Source organism: Bos javanicus, chromosome 8 (assembly GCF_032452875.1).
Source record: "Bos javanicus breed banteng chromosome 8, ARS-OSU_banteng_1.0, whole genome shotgun sequence".
Lineage (NCBI taxonomy): Eukaryota > Metazoa > Chordata > Mammalia > Artiodactyla > Bovidae > Bos > Bos javanicus.
Window position 1 is genome coordinate 40511293 of NC_083875.1, and position 17144 is coordinate 40528436.

A 17144-nucleotide genomic window follows, 5' to 3' on the forward strand; every position below is an offset into this window, starting at 1 on the left:
CTTTCTTTTGTCCTAATTTTATTTTAAAAGTACCCTGTAGCACATTGTGTAGTTTCAGCCCTCCTTGTCATTTGCCGTGAGGATCACCTACTGGGATTAATTCATTTGCTCTCTGTGGTGACCACAGCTTTGCCTCTCCAAGATCCTTTGGGCAGAAGGAATACAACATATTCTCTGGTAGGGTTTGCTTTGTGTGTGTGGAAGGCTCCTCTCAATTCCAGGAGCTCTGAGGTGGCAGCCCTGAGGGCCACCGTGCCTACCTAGAGGTGGTATGTACATGGAACCTACCAGGCTGCTCCAGAGGAGAAGGCAGTGGCAACCCACTCCAGTATTATTCTTGCCTGGAAAATCCAATGGACGGAGGAGCCTGGTAGGCTGCAGTCCATGGGGTCATGAAGAGTCAGACACGACTGGGCGACTTCACTTTCACTTTTCACTTTCACTCATTGGAGAAGGAAATGGCAACCCACTCCAGTGTTCTTGCCTGGAGAATCCCAGGGACGGGGGAGCCTGGTGGGCTGCCGTCTATGGGGTCGCACAGAGTCGGAGACGACTGAAGTGACGTAGCAGCAGCAGCAGCACCAGGATTAGGGTTGTCAAATGAAGAGAAAGGCAGGAGACCCCTGGTAAGGCAGAGTTCCCTCTAAGGTAAGAGGGCTGAAACATATGATGGGTCTTGGGCCTTTAGTTTGTGATTGGTTGGAGATGCTTTTGAACCAGTCAAGGTATGTCGCTGCGTGTCTTGCTTAGCCTGAGTGAGGTGGAGTGATTTATTCTAAGTTCTTCCACAGAGGCCAGTGCAATGGCAACTTGAGGAGCTTGGGGGAGCTATAGTCTTTTAAAGACCTTATCAGCTAACTTTGGGAGACCTGGAATCCCAGGAGAGAAATGGAGTAGATTTTTTCCTTCTTCCTGCTCCCTCTCTCTTTTATTCCTGTATTTAGTGCCTCAGTTTACCAGGTGCTATGTCAAGTGCCTCCCAAGGGCATTTAGTAGGTGTTAAGATTCAAGGTCCTGGAATGAGAGCACTTGGATATGAATCCCGGATTTGCCCATTTACTGGCTGAGTGACTTGGGCAAATAACCTAAACTTTTGTGTGCCTCAGTGTCCAACTGTGGGAAATGCAAGCAATATTAACATCTGTTTCATAATGTCATAAGTAGACGAGTAAACACATTTAAAACACTTCAGATCAGTACCTGGCACAAAATAAGCACACAGTAAGTGTTAGCTGTTGCTATTCTCATCTCATGTAATTACCGTGGATGGCATCCCCTCCTCCCCACCCACCAACCCCACTTTCTTTTTTTTACTGCTGAGGACACTGATTCTTAGAAAAGCAGAGTGTCAAAGCCAGTTTCCAAACCCTGGTCTGTCTTGTCTCCAAATCTCATGCTCTTTCTGCTACGTTCTGCCATCTCTTGATTGTCGCCTGTTTGTCTCCAAGGCTGGTGGATGCTGAATAATTCAGCCTAAAGGGTTTGTCAAATATGAGTCCTTCATTAGAGTGAGAGGGCAACTAAGGTCTCTCAACAGAAGTTGGAATGAGGTTAACCACTTCTTGTTTAGGCCAGCAAGAGATGCTTTCTGCTCTCATTTCCTGTCATTGGAATATTATGTTTGTAAATAGCACTTTTACCCCCCTCATCCCACCCCAAAATAAACAAATATCCCTGTTTCTTTTCCCCCAGGAACTGACACTTACTGAGATTGGTGTCTTGGACTGAAGTAAATATCGCACCTATTTTAGTGGGATGACTTCCAGGAACAGACTGTGTATAATAGGTGTCGTTGTTGGATTCATGGCGAGAACTCGTCATGAAAGCTCATTTGTCCTTGCAGGAGGGGAGTTCAACATGGCCAATGATGACATCCTTTGTTCATTGACTCATGGTCCCACCTAGCGCTGACAATTAACTGATTTTGCAGCCTTGCATGCAATCACTGTATTTACTAATATTCTGTGCCCTGTAGGGTATGGGATGAGTTATGCTAAGGAGTGTAAGATGCAACCCTGCCCTCCTAGAGTCTCTGGACTTAACAGGGCAATGAGATGTTTCACATGTGACTATCAAAAGGTATTGCAAACTCAAACATCTTCATAACCAGGCAGGATTTGTGACTGTCAAGGCAGTGGGGTTTGAAATAATGATGAGTGGTAGGGTCTGGGGAGAAATGAAGAGTGTAACTCCATCCTCCCTGACCTCCCACAAAATATCCAAATTCTTCAGATTCAAATCTAAAACAACAAAAGGCTCTATGGTCATGTGAAGCTAGTCTGAAGCTGAATATTGCCCATGGCCACCAGTTTTGTCTCTTATTTAACAACATGAGATAATGACATTTATTTACAGTGAAGTTTGTAGAACTCAATTTCATTATGTAATAATAAGTCTCATGTTGATTAACTTAATGACATAAGGCAATATCTGATTATGTACTAAGAAGTTGCTATTTCTTTAGGTTCCATGTAAGAAATGATGAAGTCTTGGGACTGAGGGCCAAGAATTTATTTTTGACATTAAGGAATAGGAAGACCAGGTGAAGAAGAGGTTTGAGAGAAGCAAGGAAATTGGAATCTAATGAAGGATGTGCGTATGGAGCACATATCCTCCAGGGATGTCTTCTGAAGTGTCTTAAATATTAGGCCTGATATTTTAGGCTTTGTGCTGAAGACAATAAGAAGCCACTAGAGTCTGGGGATGAGAAAGCAGACCATTAACTTGATGAACTTTTTCAGGGTGGTTTGGGAGTGCACAGAAACTGGTGGCAGGGAGACTATAATAAAGCCATTGAAGAAATCTGGAAAATAGGAATATGAGCCTGGATGGAGTGGGAGGGTCATAGAGATGAAAGTGTTAGTCATTCAGTCGTGTCCGACTCTTCAACCCCATGGACTGTAGCCTGCCAGGCTCCTCTGTCTATGGGATTCTCCAGACAGGAATACTGGAGTGGGTTGCCATTCCCTTCTCCAATAGAAATGAAAGAAATTCATTATACATTGAGGACAGAAAGAAATGACCAGGCACCTTATTTTAATGGTGCCTTAATAATGTGTGTGGAAGGAGGGGGAGTCTGGCTCCTTTAAGGAAGAACAGTTAAATGAGCTGGACCAGGGCTGAGTTGCAAAGTGAAAGAGAACTATTTAATCATCAGGAGTGAAGTATTGATTGAAAGAGTAATTAATCTACAGGTATGAGGACACAATGTCCTTCATTTTGTAGATTCACATTCTTCCTAATGTGAGGCAAGATGAACCCAGGACTAAGAGAATAAAATTGGTGGGCAGGTAAAACCTTCTGGGGAGGGACTTTTTTCATGGTGCCTTTTTGGCAGTAGGGACAGAATGGGGAAGACTTAGAATTCCTTGGGGGTGGGGTGCATATGCTCAGAGGCAATGGGGGACCTCTCTTGGATGTAGTTGGTTTTTCCCTCGGAATCTTATCCCTATTATGAATTTTTCATTGTTGTAAATAGAATTTAGAGGATCATCAAGATACACATTGTTCATTCAAGAATTAATGGGAAGAGAAAATGCAGAAATGTACCACATCCAATTATTCATGTCCAAATAGAGGCCAAGTCTTGCGCCACCCACTTCACAAAGAGGCAGCATTATCACTCACAGACAGGCTCCCATGTGAAGCTCCCACCAAAGCAGAGGGATTAGAATAAGTGAATGAACCTGTTCAGATCTTGCTTGTGCCCTCGAACCTCCAGGGGTCAAAGAAGGAGGAAGTTGCTGTGATCCTAGGTTACAATGAAAATAATGGTGATTTTTAAGACACAATTCCTAATTTAGGAAACAGAGATTACAGAAGACATTTACAAAGTTGTTTTTGGGTAAGTTCAGTTTAAAGGATGCTGGAAAGGCCACAGGGGAAAATGTTCAATAAAAGCTGGAAATGTGGATCTGAAGTTTGGCTGTTGTAATAGTGCTGCAATGAAGAAGGAAATACAGACATCTCTTTGAGATAGTGATTTTGCTCCTTCAGATAAAAACCCAGGAGTGGAATTTCTGGATCATATGGTAGTTCTATTTTTTAAATTTCCTGAGGAATCTTCATACTTGCTGTACCAGTTTACATTCCTACCAACGGTATACAAGGGTTCCATTTTCATTGTTTTGATTTACATTTCTCTAATGATTAGTGATGTTGAGTGCCCTTTCACGTACCTGTTGGCCAATTGAGTGTCTTCTTTGGAAGAATGTTAATTCAGGTTCTCTGCCCATTTTTAGCTGGGTTATTTAGGGGTTTTCGTTTGTTTGCTATTGAGTTGTTTGAATTCCTTGTATATTTTGAATGTTAACCCCTTGCAGATAGATGGTTTACAGATATCTTCTCCTATTCCATAGGTTGCTTTATATTTTGTTGATGGTTTCTTTTGTTGTGTGGAAGCTTTGTAGCTTGATGTAGCCCTGCTTGTTTATTCTTGTTGTGTTTGCTTTTGGTGTCAGATCCAAAAAAATCATTGCGACGATTGATCTCAAAGAGCTTTCCCCCCATGTTTTCTTCTAGGAGTTTTATGTTTCGGGTCTTATGTTCAAGTCTCTAATCCATTTTGAGTTGATTTTTGTTGCTATAAAGTAAAGGTCCAGTTTCTCTCTTTTGTATGTGGCCATCCCAGCACCATTTATCGAGGAGACAATCCTTTCCCATTATAAGTTCTTGGCTCCTTTGTTGAAAATTATTTGTTTTTGTTTTTTTTTCATAGTTGCTTTGACTATTGGAGGTCTTTTGTTGTTCCATACAAATTTTAGACTTATTTTTAAGACTTATTTTAGACTTATTTTAATGGAAAAATACCATTAGAATTTTGATAGGAAGTGCATTGAATCTGAGAATAGCTTTGGATTGCAAGACATTTTACAGTATTAATGATTCCAGTTCATGAACATTGAATATCTTTTCCTTTGTCTCTTCTTTAATTTTATCAATGTTTATGGTTTTCACTGTATAGATCTTTTACCTCTTTGGTTAAATTTATTCCTAGGAATTTTTTTCTTTTTGTACTGTTGTAAATGGATTATTCTATTAATTTCTTTTTCAGTAGTTTGCTGTTAGGGTATAGAAACACAGCTGATTTTTGTATATTGATTTTGTATCCTGCAACTTTACTGAATTTGTTTATTAGTTCTAATAGTTTTTTGATGGACTCTTCAGAATTTCCTATATATAATATCATTTCATCTGTAAACAGAGATAATTCTTAGAGGGAAAGTTTTAGCTTTTCATTGTTGAGGATATCAGTTGTAGACTTGTCATATATGGCCTTTATTATGTTGAAGTATGTTCCTTCTATCCCAATTTGTTGAGAGTTTTTATCATGAAAGGAATTTTATCAAATGCTTTTATGCATGTATTAAAATCATATGATATTTATCCTTCATTTTATTAATATGGTGTATCACGTTGATTGCCTATGTTGAACCATTCCTCACATCCTAGGGATAAATTCTTCTTGGTTATGGTATATGTTACTCCTAATGTGCTTTTGAATTTGGTTTGCTAATCTTTTATTGCCTCTGTTTGCAGTTTTTGCCTTTGTTTTCATCAGGGATATTTACCCATAATTTTCTTTTAATGTTCTTGTCTGGCTTTGGTTTCAGGGTAATGCTGGCTTTGTAAAATGAGTCTGAAAGTCCTTCCCTCCTCTTCTATATTTTGGGAGAATTTGAGAAGGATTGGTATTAATTCTTCTTTAAATGGTTTGAGGAATTCACCAGTGAAGCTATTTGGACTTGGACTTTTCTCTGTTGGAAGGTTTTGGTTATCCCTGCTTTCTTTTGGTTTCCATTCGCATGGAATTTTTAGGCATTTTGAAGCAACATTTCTCAGTGGTTAGCTACACAGTCTTTGGAAGCAGATTTGTGTCCCAACTATGAGATCTTGGGAAGGTTACTTAACCTCTCTAAACCACAGTTTTCTCATTTGGAAAATGGAGGATAGAAATATTCCTGCCTTAGAGAAGTATTGAGAAGAATAAATGAGATGAAACATTTAAAAATATTTACTGCATGCCATACATGTAGTTAACACTTGATAAGTATTAACAATGGTTGTTATTTTTCTTAATAATCTTAGACCACTCCAGATTTGAGTTAGAATTAATATCTAGCACTCCTGGCCTTCTTCGACTTTTAATACCTGGTAAAGAACGTTGAATATTGGGGCCAAATTGCTGTGCTGTCCAACAGTTGTTTGATTCTGGGCAAGTTACTCAACTTTTCTGTACAGTTTCCTCATCTGTAGAAAGAAGATAATTATAGTAGCTACTTCATGAGGCTGTTGAGATTAAATGAGTTAATATTTGTTCAGTGCCAAGAGCAGTGCTTGCCACACAGTAACTGTTAGGCAAGCATTTGTCAGATAAATAAAAATGAGGTTCCTCTGTGTTGTGAGTGGCTTTTTTGTTTCTGGAGTCATGGGATCCAATCCTTTGCTGCATTCATCCTGGCACAGAGAAAACTCCTAACTCAGTGCCTGCAGCAGTTAGATATTAGGTCAGCATCTTAAAAGAAACTGGACCTTTATTTGCCTTAGAGTGTCCTCTCTGTGAAAGGTCACGGTACCTGAGAATAGGGTAGGTGTCTTCCTGGAGTGATACAGGAGTAAACTTCCCTGAGGCCAGAAATGCAGGCTCAGTGTCCTGTCAGCCGGAGTCCATCTTACTGTTTGTACTTCATTGCAGGTGGCATGTTTTACGAACTTAACTGACCTCTCCTGCCTTCAGTTCACGTGTGCTTATTGTGAAGTTGACACATTCTTGTCTGTCTTAACCTTTCTGACAAAATGAGGAAATTGAGGAATTAAAGCCAGTTTGGCCTGCTGGGAAGACAAAAGGAAGTTTTGGTAAGGATCAGCCAGTGTGCTCTGTTGCTAATCAACACTGCTTTCACTCATAATGATGAGTTCCATTAGCACTTCTCTGACACTTGGCAAGACCACCCACCCCCCCGCCCCACTGGCTTCCTAGAGACCCAGATATTTCATTATCTTTGGATTCATTTGGGGTAGCCCTTCTCCCTGCAAAAGATCTCAGCTCAGACAGACCTTTCTGCTGGCCTCTGATTATTCTTGTCAAGCTAAAGTGATGACCTTGGAAACACAACACAGGGACTCTTTAAATGAAAGTTACATTGGAATTCTTAGAGGAAGGTCAAAGTCATCCTTGATGTGCATTCTTTCTATAATCTAAATCTACACCTATATCTAAAATCTAAAATGCTTTTAGCATTTTGTGAAGGCATGTCCATGAAATGAACCTATGTGATGATGAAGTTGTGCCTTTTCTCCCAGGGCTGCCCTCTCAGGACCATTCAATTCATTTCAATCAGTCTTGTCTTTACCTTGGAAAACAAACCTTTCTAGAGGGCCTGGACAAGATAAAGCAGACCCTGGTTGGTGCCAAAACTCCAAGCTTTTCATTGCTTCCCCAGGAAGGCAGACCTTTGTTTCTGAAATACCCAGATGATGCAGCCCTGCTTTGCATTCCCTCCGATGCCCTAAAATGAGGAAAGAGACTGTGATATCCTTGAATCCCTACTGATAGCTTTCCTGTCGGCATGAGTCATGGAGGAATGGCAGCAGGAAAATTGAGGTGGTGGGTGGAGTGGGGTTGGGATTCACGCACTCGTGCTCAGGACTTTGGTTAAATCCACATTTTAGTTTCAGGTTTTCTTTGCCCCCATCTGTTGATAAATGGTACTTTTGTGGGGCAAGCTCCTCTCCAGGTAGTATCCTAGTTCTGTTCTCCTGAGACAACAGCTTATTATCTTCAGGCTGGTGAGGCCTTCTAGGAATCAGTAGAACGCCTCTAGATGAGGCCATTGCTTTCCTTTCTCCTTTTCTCCAACCAGAATAACAGATGTGATATTGATTTCATCTTGGCTGTGGAAGTTCACTAATAACTGTTCTGAACTTTGTAATATCTTAAAATTGGCAGATGAAATGGAGATTTGTAGATGAAACCACAAGTATCTCTGTAATCCTGGAGAGAGAGCCTCTGCATCAGATGACACTGGTTTTTCCTAGTGAGAAACAAATGGGACATTGATTGTGTGCTTAGAGCTTATTACTTGCTTAGGAGCTTGGTGGCATTATTTAGCCTAGGCCATTGAGAAATGTCCCTAGTCATCTCCATCCATGGTTAATAATTTCATACATTTAGAGGCAGTCACTGAATTCATTGTTCCCAAGGTTAATTTTACAAGAGCTGCTTCTGGTTGTTTATATTATACGGCTTTCACTTAAAAATCTAAGATTGCAGGCGAGGGAGGCACATTTACTAGCATTGTTGTCATTGTTTAGTCACTAAGTTGTGTTTGACCCCATGGACTGTATCCCACCAGGCTCCTCTGTCCATGGGATTATCCAGGCAAGAATGTTGGAGTGTGTTGCCATTTCCTTCTCCAGGGGATCTTCCTGACCCAGGGAGTGAACCTGCATCTCCAGCATTGGCAGGTGGATTCTCTACTGCTGAGCCACCAGGGAAGCCCTTTACTAGCATATGTGTATTAAAAAGCCCCCTGTGGGACCCAGAACAAAGTGAATGTCCAGCAGATGGGGACAGTCACATATTTACGAGCTGAGATGGCAAAAGAGAACTGCATGTCATACTCCGGTTTCAGGACACATGAAGGGGTGCTACATGAATGTACATTTCTGCCTCACACACGCATCCTGAGTATCTCAAACCCCTCAGTGTTTCAGGCCATAGAAAAAAGATTGTGAACACTTATTTTTACTTAGCCCCTATATGATACCTTACAGGAGAAGATATTCTAAGTCTTTTACTATTTAAAGGAAAATGCCGCATTTTCAAAATGGGGTTTGGGAGTTATTTACTAAGTCTCACTAGGTTGGATGTTCTGTTTGCTTTAATAACCCAGCTAACATCAGGTGGTGAGAATAACAATCTCACTAAGGAGTTGTATAGTTGGGTATTTTATCTCACGTTGCCAAAAGAGAAAACTTCTGAATTAGTTTGGCCAGGTAGTGCTAAGCACTTTTATGAGATTTTCCTCTCAGCAGGACCAAGGGAGCTGTCCATTCCTTTGTTTTCTGTCACAGACCAGTGAGTCCAACAGCAGAACGCTACCACGACTCAGGTTCTAGGCAGGACTACGACGTACCTTTAAAGAGCTCTTTGAATACAGCCTTGTGTTCTTTGTAGCCACATTTCACAGGGCAGGATTGGTCCTTAACTATCATATTGAGATAAGACTGTCTCCCATTATAGTAATTTTGAACCAAATTCTACCTTCCCTTTCATCTCAGTCATAAATTTGGGCAATCTGTTCCTAATGGTACTGTTATGTCAGCCTTATAATCCCCACTGATTAACATGAAAAATCAGCTTACTTTTCTTCCATTTGTGCTTTTTCATTCTTGGGTACAAACACAGTTTTGAAAACAATAATCTGGGTACAGTCTGAATCAACTGACCAGGTCTTTCCCTTCCCACACTCATCAGAGGGAATGAGATAAAAAGAACAGATAAAGGAAGAAAAGGCAGGGAAGAAAGAGTGACGGCAATGTTTATTGAGACAGAAATGGAACACTGTTCTCTTTTATGAGTTAACTGCACAGTGTGTTAAGAGGCTGGTTACAAACTCACTCCAAAATAAGGATGACCTGCAGTTCACGAACAGCTCTGTCAGCTCTAGTACCTCAAGTTGGAGCAGCCTGCCAAGGGGGTTGAACCATTCAGCCCAAGATAAGTTGCTGATTCAGCTGAATTTACATTTACTTCCTATAAATAACACCAACATTAGCAGTTTAAAATTCACATTTAATCACAGGTCCATTTTATGTTTACATGATCATTTGGTATCATTCTCTTAAAGATTTCAGGTGCAGGTGGTCAATACAGAACTTTTTTTTTTTTTTTTTTTTAAAAACTATTCCATGATCTTTGGCACAGTTTCTGGTTTCTTAGCTAGGCTTAACTTGGCTATGCAGTACTGCAGAAACAGGACTATTTTGGATCTTGGTGTAACTATAAGTTTATGTTAAGCATTATTTACAAGATGAGAGCCAAGCACAGACTTTAATACAATGTCCTCACAAATGAACAGAAGAATGACAGGCATCGGATTTTAATGAGCAGGGGCTGAGACTACTAGACTACTAGTTAGAACCATCTTCCCTGGAAGAGGAGACAAGTTTCGTTCAATGCAAGAATTCCCTGAACCACTGATACCAATGTCTCATGTCACGGGATTTACTTTGCAAGAATCCAGGGTAGGGACAGTGCTTTTCTGGCCAGTGTGGCTTACACGATCCATCAAACCTATATTAAAAGACAACTTAGCTGGTAGCTTTGCCAATGTTATTTGGGTCTGATGGGTAGAAAAAGGCAAAGTACTGTCATTTTATGTGGGTATAATTGACCTTGGAGGAATTATAGTTGGATAATATAATTATTAAACACATCCAGCTGGATAAAAACCCACCCAGCCTTATATGAGTGACACCTTTGTGTATCAGTTCAGTTCAGTCCAGTTCAGTCGCTCAGTCATGTCTGACTCTTTGCGACCCCATGAATATAGTCTTATGTAGAGCTGATACAGATTGCCTCCCAGCAGTAGTATCTTGGAAGCTCTAAATTAGTGGCTGTGCTACCAGAATGTGTCTCTGCTTTGGGGCTGATACACAGACATGAGACAAACAACTAGCATGATTTCTCATTCTAGTAGTGCTTATGAGAGAGGAGTTCTGATTAAGCCCCAAAACCGATCTGGATTGCAATCATAGTTATTATTCAAGTACAAGGAGAGCGCTTTATTTCACATTGAGAGTTCAATTCTGACCTTTGTCTGGCAAATTATATGAAAATAATAAATATATACATATATATATCTCTAGCTCTCTACTGAACAGTGGGTCAGTAGTTACCAGCATCCCCATACAGTACATCGAGAAAAAGAAATCTCTTCTCCCCAAATCTCACACCCATCTTAAAACTGTTATTGCAGAACTGTGCTGGTCTGTTTTCTTTCAAAGTAGTTCCTTTGAAATTGGCTGGAGATGGGTTCAAAATGGACAATTTGGCACATTAACTTTGTTGGGGGGGGGCGCTGTTGTTTAGCTTCATTATAGTCTATACAAATGTGAGAGGTCAAAGGAAATCCATGGCAATAGAAAGCCCGAGTAAAAATGTGTAGTCGATGACAATATATATATATGTATATTTTTAAAAAACCCAAAACACTGGTCCGTGCATGAGAAAGCAATTTCTCTTTCACATCTATTACCTAATTAAAACAGTTATGTCTATTCTATGTACTTCCCAATTCTGTCTCTCATAGACTTTAAAAATTCCAGATAATACAGCTTTCCTTTTAATCAGTTTCCTCTCATCTTACTCACCTCCAAATCCCAGTACCTGGTGAGCAAAAGCTGTGAATCCAAATATAGAAAATAATCTGGAGGTCTGTATCAAATCAGATGTACAGTTGGCTGTTAGTGTTTTCCTTATTTAATGTCTGAATTTGCTAAGAGATGACTCTCCTGGAGAGGTCCTTCACCACCCCCAGTCTTCTGAAGCCAGAGGCCCTAGAACTGTGAGGTCTGGGTGAACGAGATGGTATCGGACTTGTCGACGGCAAAGCCTCCGTTGACGTAGGACTTCTTGGTGTCTGAGTCCTCATTGTCGAGTGCTGTGGATTCCAAGGTGAAGGGGTTCACGATGTTGACCTCCGATGAGACATCCATTTGCTCCAACTCCTTCTTGGAGAGCTTCTCCACAATGCCAGTCCCAAAGGCATCTCCAAGGACATTCACCATGGTCCTGAACCGGTCCCTGGGGAGGACAGAAGGTGAGTCAGACACGAAGCCCGGGTTTCACTTTCCTTCGAGTTGGAGACAGGAAAGGACCTGAGGAATTCAGTTATAAATTCAGCAAACCACAGAGGGTGCTTCTCAGGGCTGGCTAACCAGAGGCCCCCCACTTCACAGGCCTGGATCAGGGGCTGTCTAAAGGCACAAAATGAGCGCACAGGCTGCCCCGGGTCCTCGTCAGTCACGACGCCCCCGAATCCAGCATCATCTCCTAAATTCCCTCCTTTCCTCCCAAAGAAATGTGAACACAATCTCCACAGATATTTGTGGGGAGGGTCAGGATTCATTAGTCTTTAACCCTAGCCTCTGTCTTGTGTGCATTTCTCAGCTTTCTCTTGGCTAAGGTGAGAGAACCTGGATATTTTGTGGGGTGGTGTGTGTGTGTGTGTGTGCCAAGCAGGAGTGTGTATGTGTGTGTCCCCAGTGTGCTCCTTTCTTTCCTACACAAGATCACTCCATGAGGAAGCCAGCAAGGATGCTGCTGAGCACAGGGTCAGAAAACCCAGGCCAGCCTGTGAGCAGCTTTCCCCTTGGGGCACCTCAGCTAGTGTTAACTCCCAGAAGGCCTGGCGGAGAGGCCAGCAGCAGGACGACGAGGAGGTGGAGAGGTATCTGGGGTGCTGGAGCACCGTTGCTAGGAACTGTCTACATGAATGTTCCTGTGAAAGCTACACCGGCAGGACAGAAAAGGCCAGCAGTGCTCCCACATGTCCATTCTGGGTGCCCTCCTGCTATTTAGAACGTGGACTGAACTAGACCCTGCTGTGGACCAGCTTGTGTCTTTTTGTTCCGTAGATCAAGTTGCACCTTTGACTTCTCTGGGTGTCTTAGAAGTGAAGGTCACCAGTGTTCCAGGAAGAACCAGGGAGAGGAAAGAGTGCAAATCCACCATCACTACTAGACAAAAGGCACTTGTCTCAATAGTAGGGTATGTTGGCAAGAAAGGGGCTACTTCAGTTGGGCCTCAAAGAACCAGCAAGCTGTTGAGGGGGCCCCAAAGTAGCCTCCCAAGAGCAGAAGCTTCTGCCTTTGGGGACGTGACTGTACCTTCAAAGCCACATGGAATGTTTCTGTTTCTCTTTCTACAATTTTTAGCTGCTATTTGCAAACTACATGGCACTGTACTGCCCAGTAAGCTCGGTTGGGTCTGAGTGAAGGCTCCATATGGAGCAGACTCTTCCCCTGATGGCCAGGGGACAGAGCCAGACCCAGCTACTGAAAGACCACTGTACAGAGTGGGTATCAAGGTTAAAGCCAGGAACCAGGCTCACTCTAACTTTAACCCTGGGGGTCACAAAAGATATGTTTTTACCCAGATCTTCTGCTGTGTTCCTTAGGGAGGTGTGTGTGTGAAAGAGAGGGAACGAACTGTTGGGAATGAACCTAGGCTTGAATGGTTCAACTCATTCTAATCATAACAATTAAACTTGCTGTTAACTGAGCACATACTGCCAGCCAGACACTGTTCTGGACACACTTCTCACACACATAGCTATGTGTGTTCTGGACACACATAGCTCACTTAATCCTTACACCAACCCCATGAACTTGACAGAATCATCCCCATCTCACAGATAATGCAGCTGGCCCCCAGAGAGGTTAAGGAACTTTTTCAAGGTCAAACAGCCACTGAACCAGGATTCAGATCCCAATTAACCTTATCCCGAAGCCCTTGCTTGTGTCCTGATGGTGCTGACGATCTTGGGAAGGTGGGCTGACACTGAACTAGGTGGTTCTGAACCTATGGTGCTGACCCAGGGCTGGGATAGGCTAGGGTGGCCTATGAGGTTTGGAATGGCTGAGGCCTTGCCCAGTGTCTTCACATTATTTTATGTTGTTTATCTCATCCCACACCCAGATCCTAACCTTGAGCGTTATCAGGCATAATACACTAATGAACATCACTGCCTTTATAAAATCACTGCTTGAAGTTATGAGGAGTTAATTTTTAAGCACATTATCAGATGGCCTGGTCAGAGGGAAATTAAAGCAGCAACAGATGGCTCATTAGGCAATCTGAGGAGAGGATAATGACAGACTGCAGATTCTGCATGGCTGGGAAGCGTGCCTTCCCATCCGGCAGAGGCAGCACATTTATTCCAACTCACAGGAGCCAGTCAACAGCGATGATGAGGGTGACATCCTCCGCGGGCAGGCCCACAGCACTCAGCACAATCACCATGGTCACCAGGCCGGCCTGGGGCACACCGGCAGCTCCGATGCTGGCGGCGGTGGCAGTGACACTGTAGACAAAACACACCAGCACAAAAGGAGTTAGACACCCATTTCTCCCCTCCAGGCCCCTGGTCCACAGTGGTTAGTCCCGTAGTCAGTTACTGCTGTCTCCCAAATTGGCCAGTCAGAATCTCTTCTCTGCTGAGCACCAGCTCTGCCTCATTAGAGAGTTGTGGGAGACAGAGGGGAGTGTGAGCTTTTTCCAGGGGGAGGTGTGGCTCATCATTCTAATTCGAGGAAGTGGAGAGGAACTGCATGAGCGGCACCCAATGAGTGAGCTAGAGAGAGATTAAAGAGGAAGGCAAGAGTTTACCAAACGAAGGTGTTAATGGAGAGCTTTATCCACCCATCTATGCATCCGTCCATCCTAAACAAGGGCCAGGTACATCTCCACCTGTTTGCTTCCCCCCTTCGTCTGTCTACTCAGCCAAGCAATAATTTATTGAGGATCTGATACGTGGCAGGAATTTGTACTGCTTTGAAGGAGGGTAGAGGGATTGGGTTAGGGGTGCGTGGGCAAGGATATTCAGGGTGAAGGCAAAGGAATGAGGCACTAGCCAAGCAGGTTTCATGTACTTCCTTTACATCACAAGACTCTTGGCCTCTCTGGGAACTGCCCTTTAGAGCACTGAGTTGAGAAATAGCTATGACTTCTGTCCAAGGTACAACTGCTTATTCCTGACCACTCCTTTCTGCCAGTGGGTGCCCTTTGTGCAAAAGGAGGAGAGATCTGGAATCCAGAAGGGGATTTTAAATACCTTGTATTTAAAAAGGTCCCTCTCAGGTGGATAAAATGTGGCACTAGGGATATTTCTCTTTGGAATAAGCCGTTTTTCATCAGCAACATCTTCCAGATGATTTAAATCTGGTCATTTCAAAGAAAACCAGAGTTTGCCCTGCCCTGAAAAATCCCTGGATTTGAATGAGCTTTGAAGGGACCCACTATATTTTCTAGACACACGCTCTCATCTTTGGGCCAAGGATGCCACTGGGTTGAAAGCCGAAGATGGGGACACTGTCAATTTAAACTAGAAGACTCCCTGATTCTATCCACAAATCCATATTCTGTGGGCTCGAAAAGCCTCAAGAGTTCTCACCAACCTGATTTACTGCTCATTCATCTGCCTGGTGATGTGTCACAGATGGTATCTGAGGGCCTGGTCAAACACAGACCAGAGTTCTTTGACAAGTGTGGTTTCCTTCAGTGGCTGTGACCACCAATTTGCAATTAGAGATTTCTGGAGCAGTCCAAATCCCTCTCAAAGTTTTGGGCTTTTGCATAATCCTTCAGATCTGTTTTGACTTAAATAGTCTTTGGAAACACTAAGTTCATGTCAGTGCTGGTTGAAAACATTTAAACTGAATGCACTGGTGGGTTTTCTTTGTCAGAAGTGATTTGTGCCCCTACCCATTGATCCTTCTTGGAAGCCTCAACACATAATGGTTAACCATATCCCTAGGGCTTGAGGTGGGGCTTGAAACTCAAAATCGTTTAGTCAAAGAAAACCTTGCCCGTTAGCCTTGACCTTGCTGATTAAACTTCAGCCATTTGGCTGGCTTAAGTCTGAAACTTGGAACTGTATATCCTCAGATGGGGGTAAAAATATAAAAACCTACTTGTTCTTCTTGAATATATACTATTTTGACTTTCGAGGGTTTTCAAAGAAGACACAATAACCATTGGTAGAAAGTTCTTTCCTAAGCACTGAGATCTAGATTGATGTCAGGCCATCTAACTCAGCTCTCCATACAGGTCAGGGAATAGGTAGTGAACTAGAGTGAGCACAGGTTTTACAGGCAGACCCAGCTCTGCTGTTTACTAACAGCATGTCCTTAGGCAGGTTAGTTCTCTGAATCTCAGTTTCTTGCCTGTAATATGGGGAGAGTATGTCTACTTTGCAGGGCTGCTGGTAAGATTAGATGAGATAAAACATGTAAGATATCAAGTATAGCACCTGGATATAGTAGGTGCTTAAAACTGAGGCCATTTTGCCCCTTCAGCAGCTGTTACAACTACTTCTGCTAGTATTACTACTATTACAAAATTAACTACTGTTACTACTACTGCTACTTTTTTCCTCTAAGCTCTTTCTAGGTTCCAAATACCCTAATTATCTTTTGTTGTAAGAAAATTTATCTCATTTCTAATCAGTTGTAACCTTTGGTAAGTGAGTATTACGACAGACCACAAAAGGCCATGTTTTGGGTGGATGGTGCCTGTGTTTCCTTGATGTCTAGTCCAAAAGAACCATAGAAAGAGATAAACTACGGGTCCAAAAATCTTATAGCTATAAACCACATAAGCCACAACTGTGACTTGTAAAATAAAAAGAAAAAAAACAGCACTGGAGACTTCCCTGGTGGTCCAGTGGCTAAGAATCCGCCTGCCAATGCAGGGGACATGGGTTCCATCCCTGGTCGGGGAACTAAGATCCCACATACTGTAGGGCAACTACTGAGCCCAAGTTCTAGAGCCCTTATGCCATGTGGAAAGATCCTGCATGCTGCAACTATGACCCGAGGCAGCCAAAAATAAATATTTAAAAACAAAAACAAAATGACTTCTTATTTCATTCTCCTCCAGGTAGAGCCAGAGAGGATTTTTAAAGTCAGTAATTACCCTGGGCCTCACAGTTGTTGTTATTTGCTCTGGGCCAGTAGTTATCAGCAAGTTTGATTTAAAAATACAGCAAAGCAGAGAGAGAGGGTTTTCATGTGATTTAGTCTCTAGGCCCAAAGTTTATTCCTCTAGTAGTGAGGTTAAAAAAAAAGGGGGGTTAGAAAGATCTAGGGAACTTACGAGCGAAGCAGAGGGAGGAAATTCACCCCCCAAATAGCAAATAACTGCAAAGAACTGGCACCTCACACAGTTGCTCCCTGGAAATGAGTTTAGTACAGACTCGGTGCCACAGGCCGAGGTGAGGGAGGTGGGAGAAGGCACTTGGAGAAGTGAAAGAACAACTGCTAGAATTACAGTGGCTGTGGAACTTTCTCAGGCATGATTCAGGGTTTTACTTTTAACATACTCTCCACTATTCAAACTAGAGAACTTCACCAATGCT

At 42.5% G+C, this 17144-nt stretch overlaps 2 protein-coding genes across 5 annotated transcripts in view; one reads left to right on the forward strand and one right to left on the reverse strand.

Annotated features, from left to right (window-relative positions):
* Positions 1-17144, forward strand: part of SPATA6L (spermatogenesis associated 6 like) — a 113960-nt gene that overhangs the window by 74501 nt on the left and 22315 nt on the right. Inside the window, exon 12 of one of the 4 annotated variants that reach the window (XR_009738006.1) lies at positions 1693-9887. The exons of the other annotated variants lie outside the window; for them this stretch is intronic. The gene's annotated coding sequence lies outside the window, so the exon portion shown is untranslated. Of the gene's footprint in view, positions 1-1692; positions 9888-17144 lie in introns of those variants that run through there. 4 annotated transcript variants of the gene reach the window in all.
* SLC1A1 (solute carrier family 1 member 1) overlaps positions 9525-17144 on the reverse strand; it is a 75276-nt gene continuing 67656 nt past the window's right edge. Inside the window, exons 11-12 of the mRNA XM_061425382.1 lie at positions 13956-14090; positions 9525-11809 (exon numbers count right to left, since the gene is read on the reverse strand). Coding sequence (XP_061281366.1) covers positions 11563-11809; positions 13956-14090 — 382 coding nt within the window. The 3' untranslated portion in view covers positions 9525-11562. The remainder of the gene's footprint in view (positions 11810-13955; positions 14091-17144) is intronic.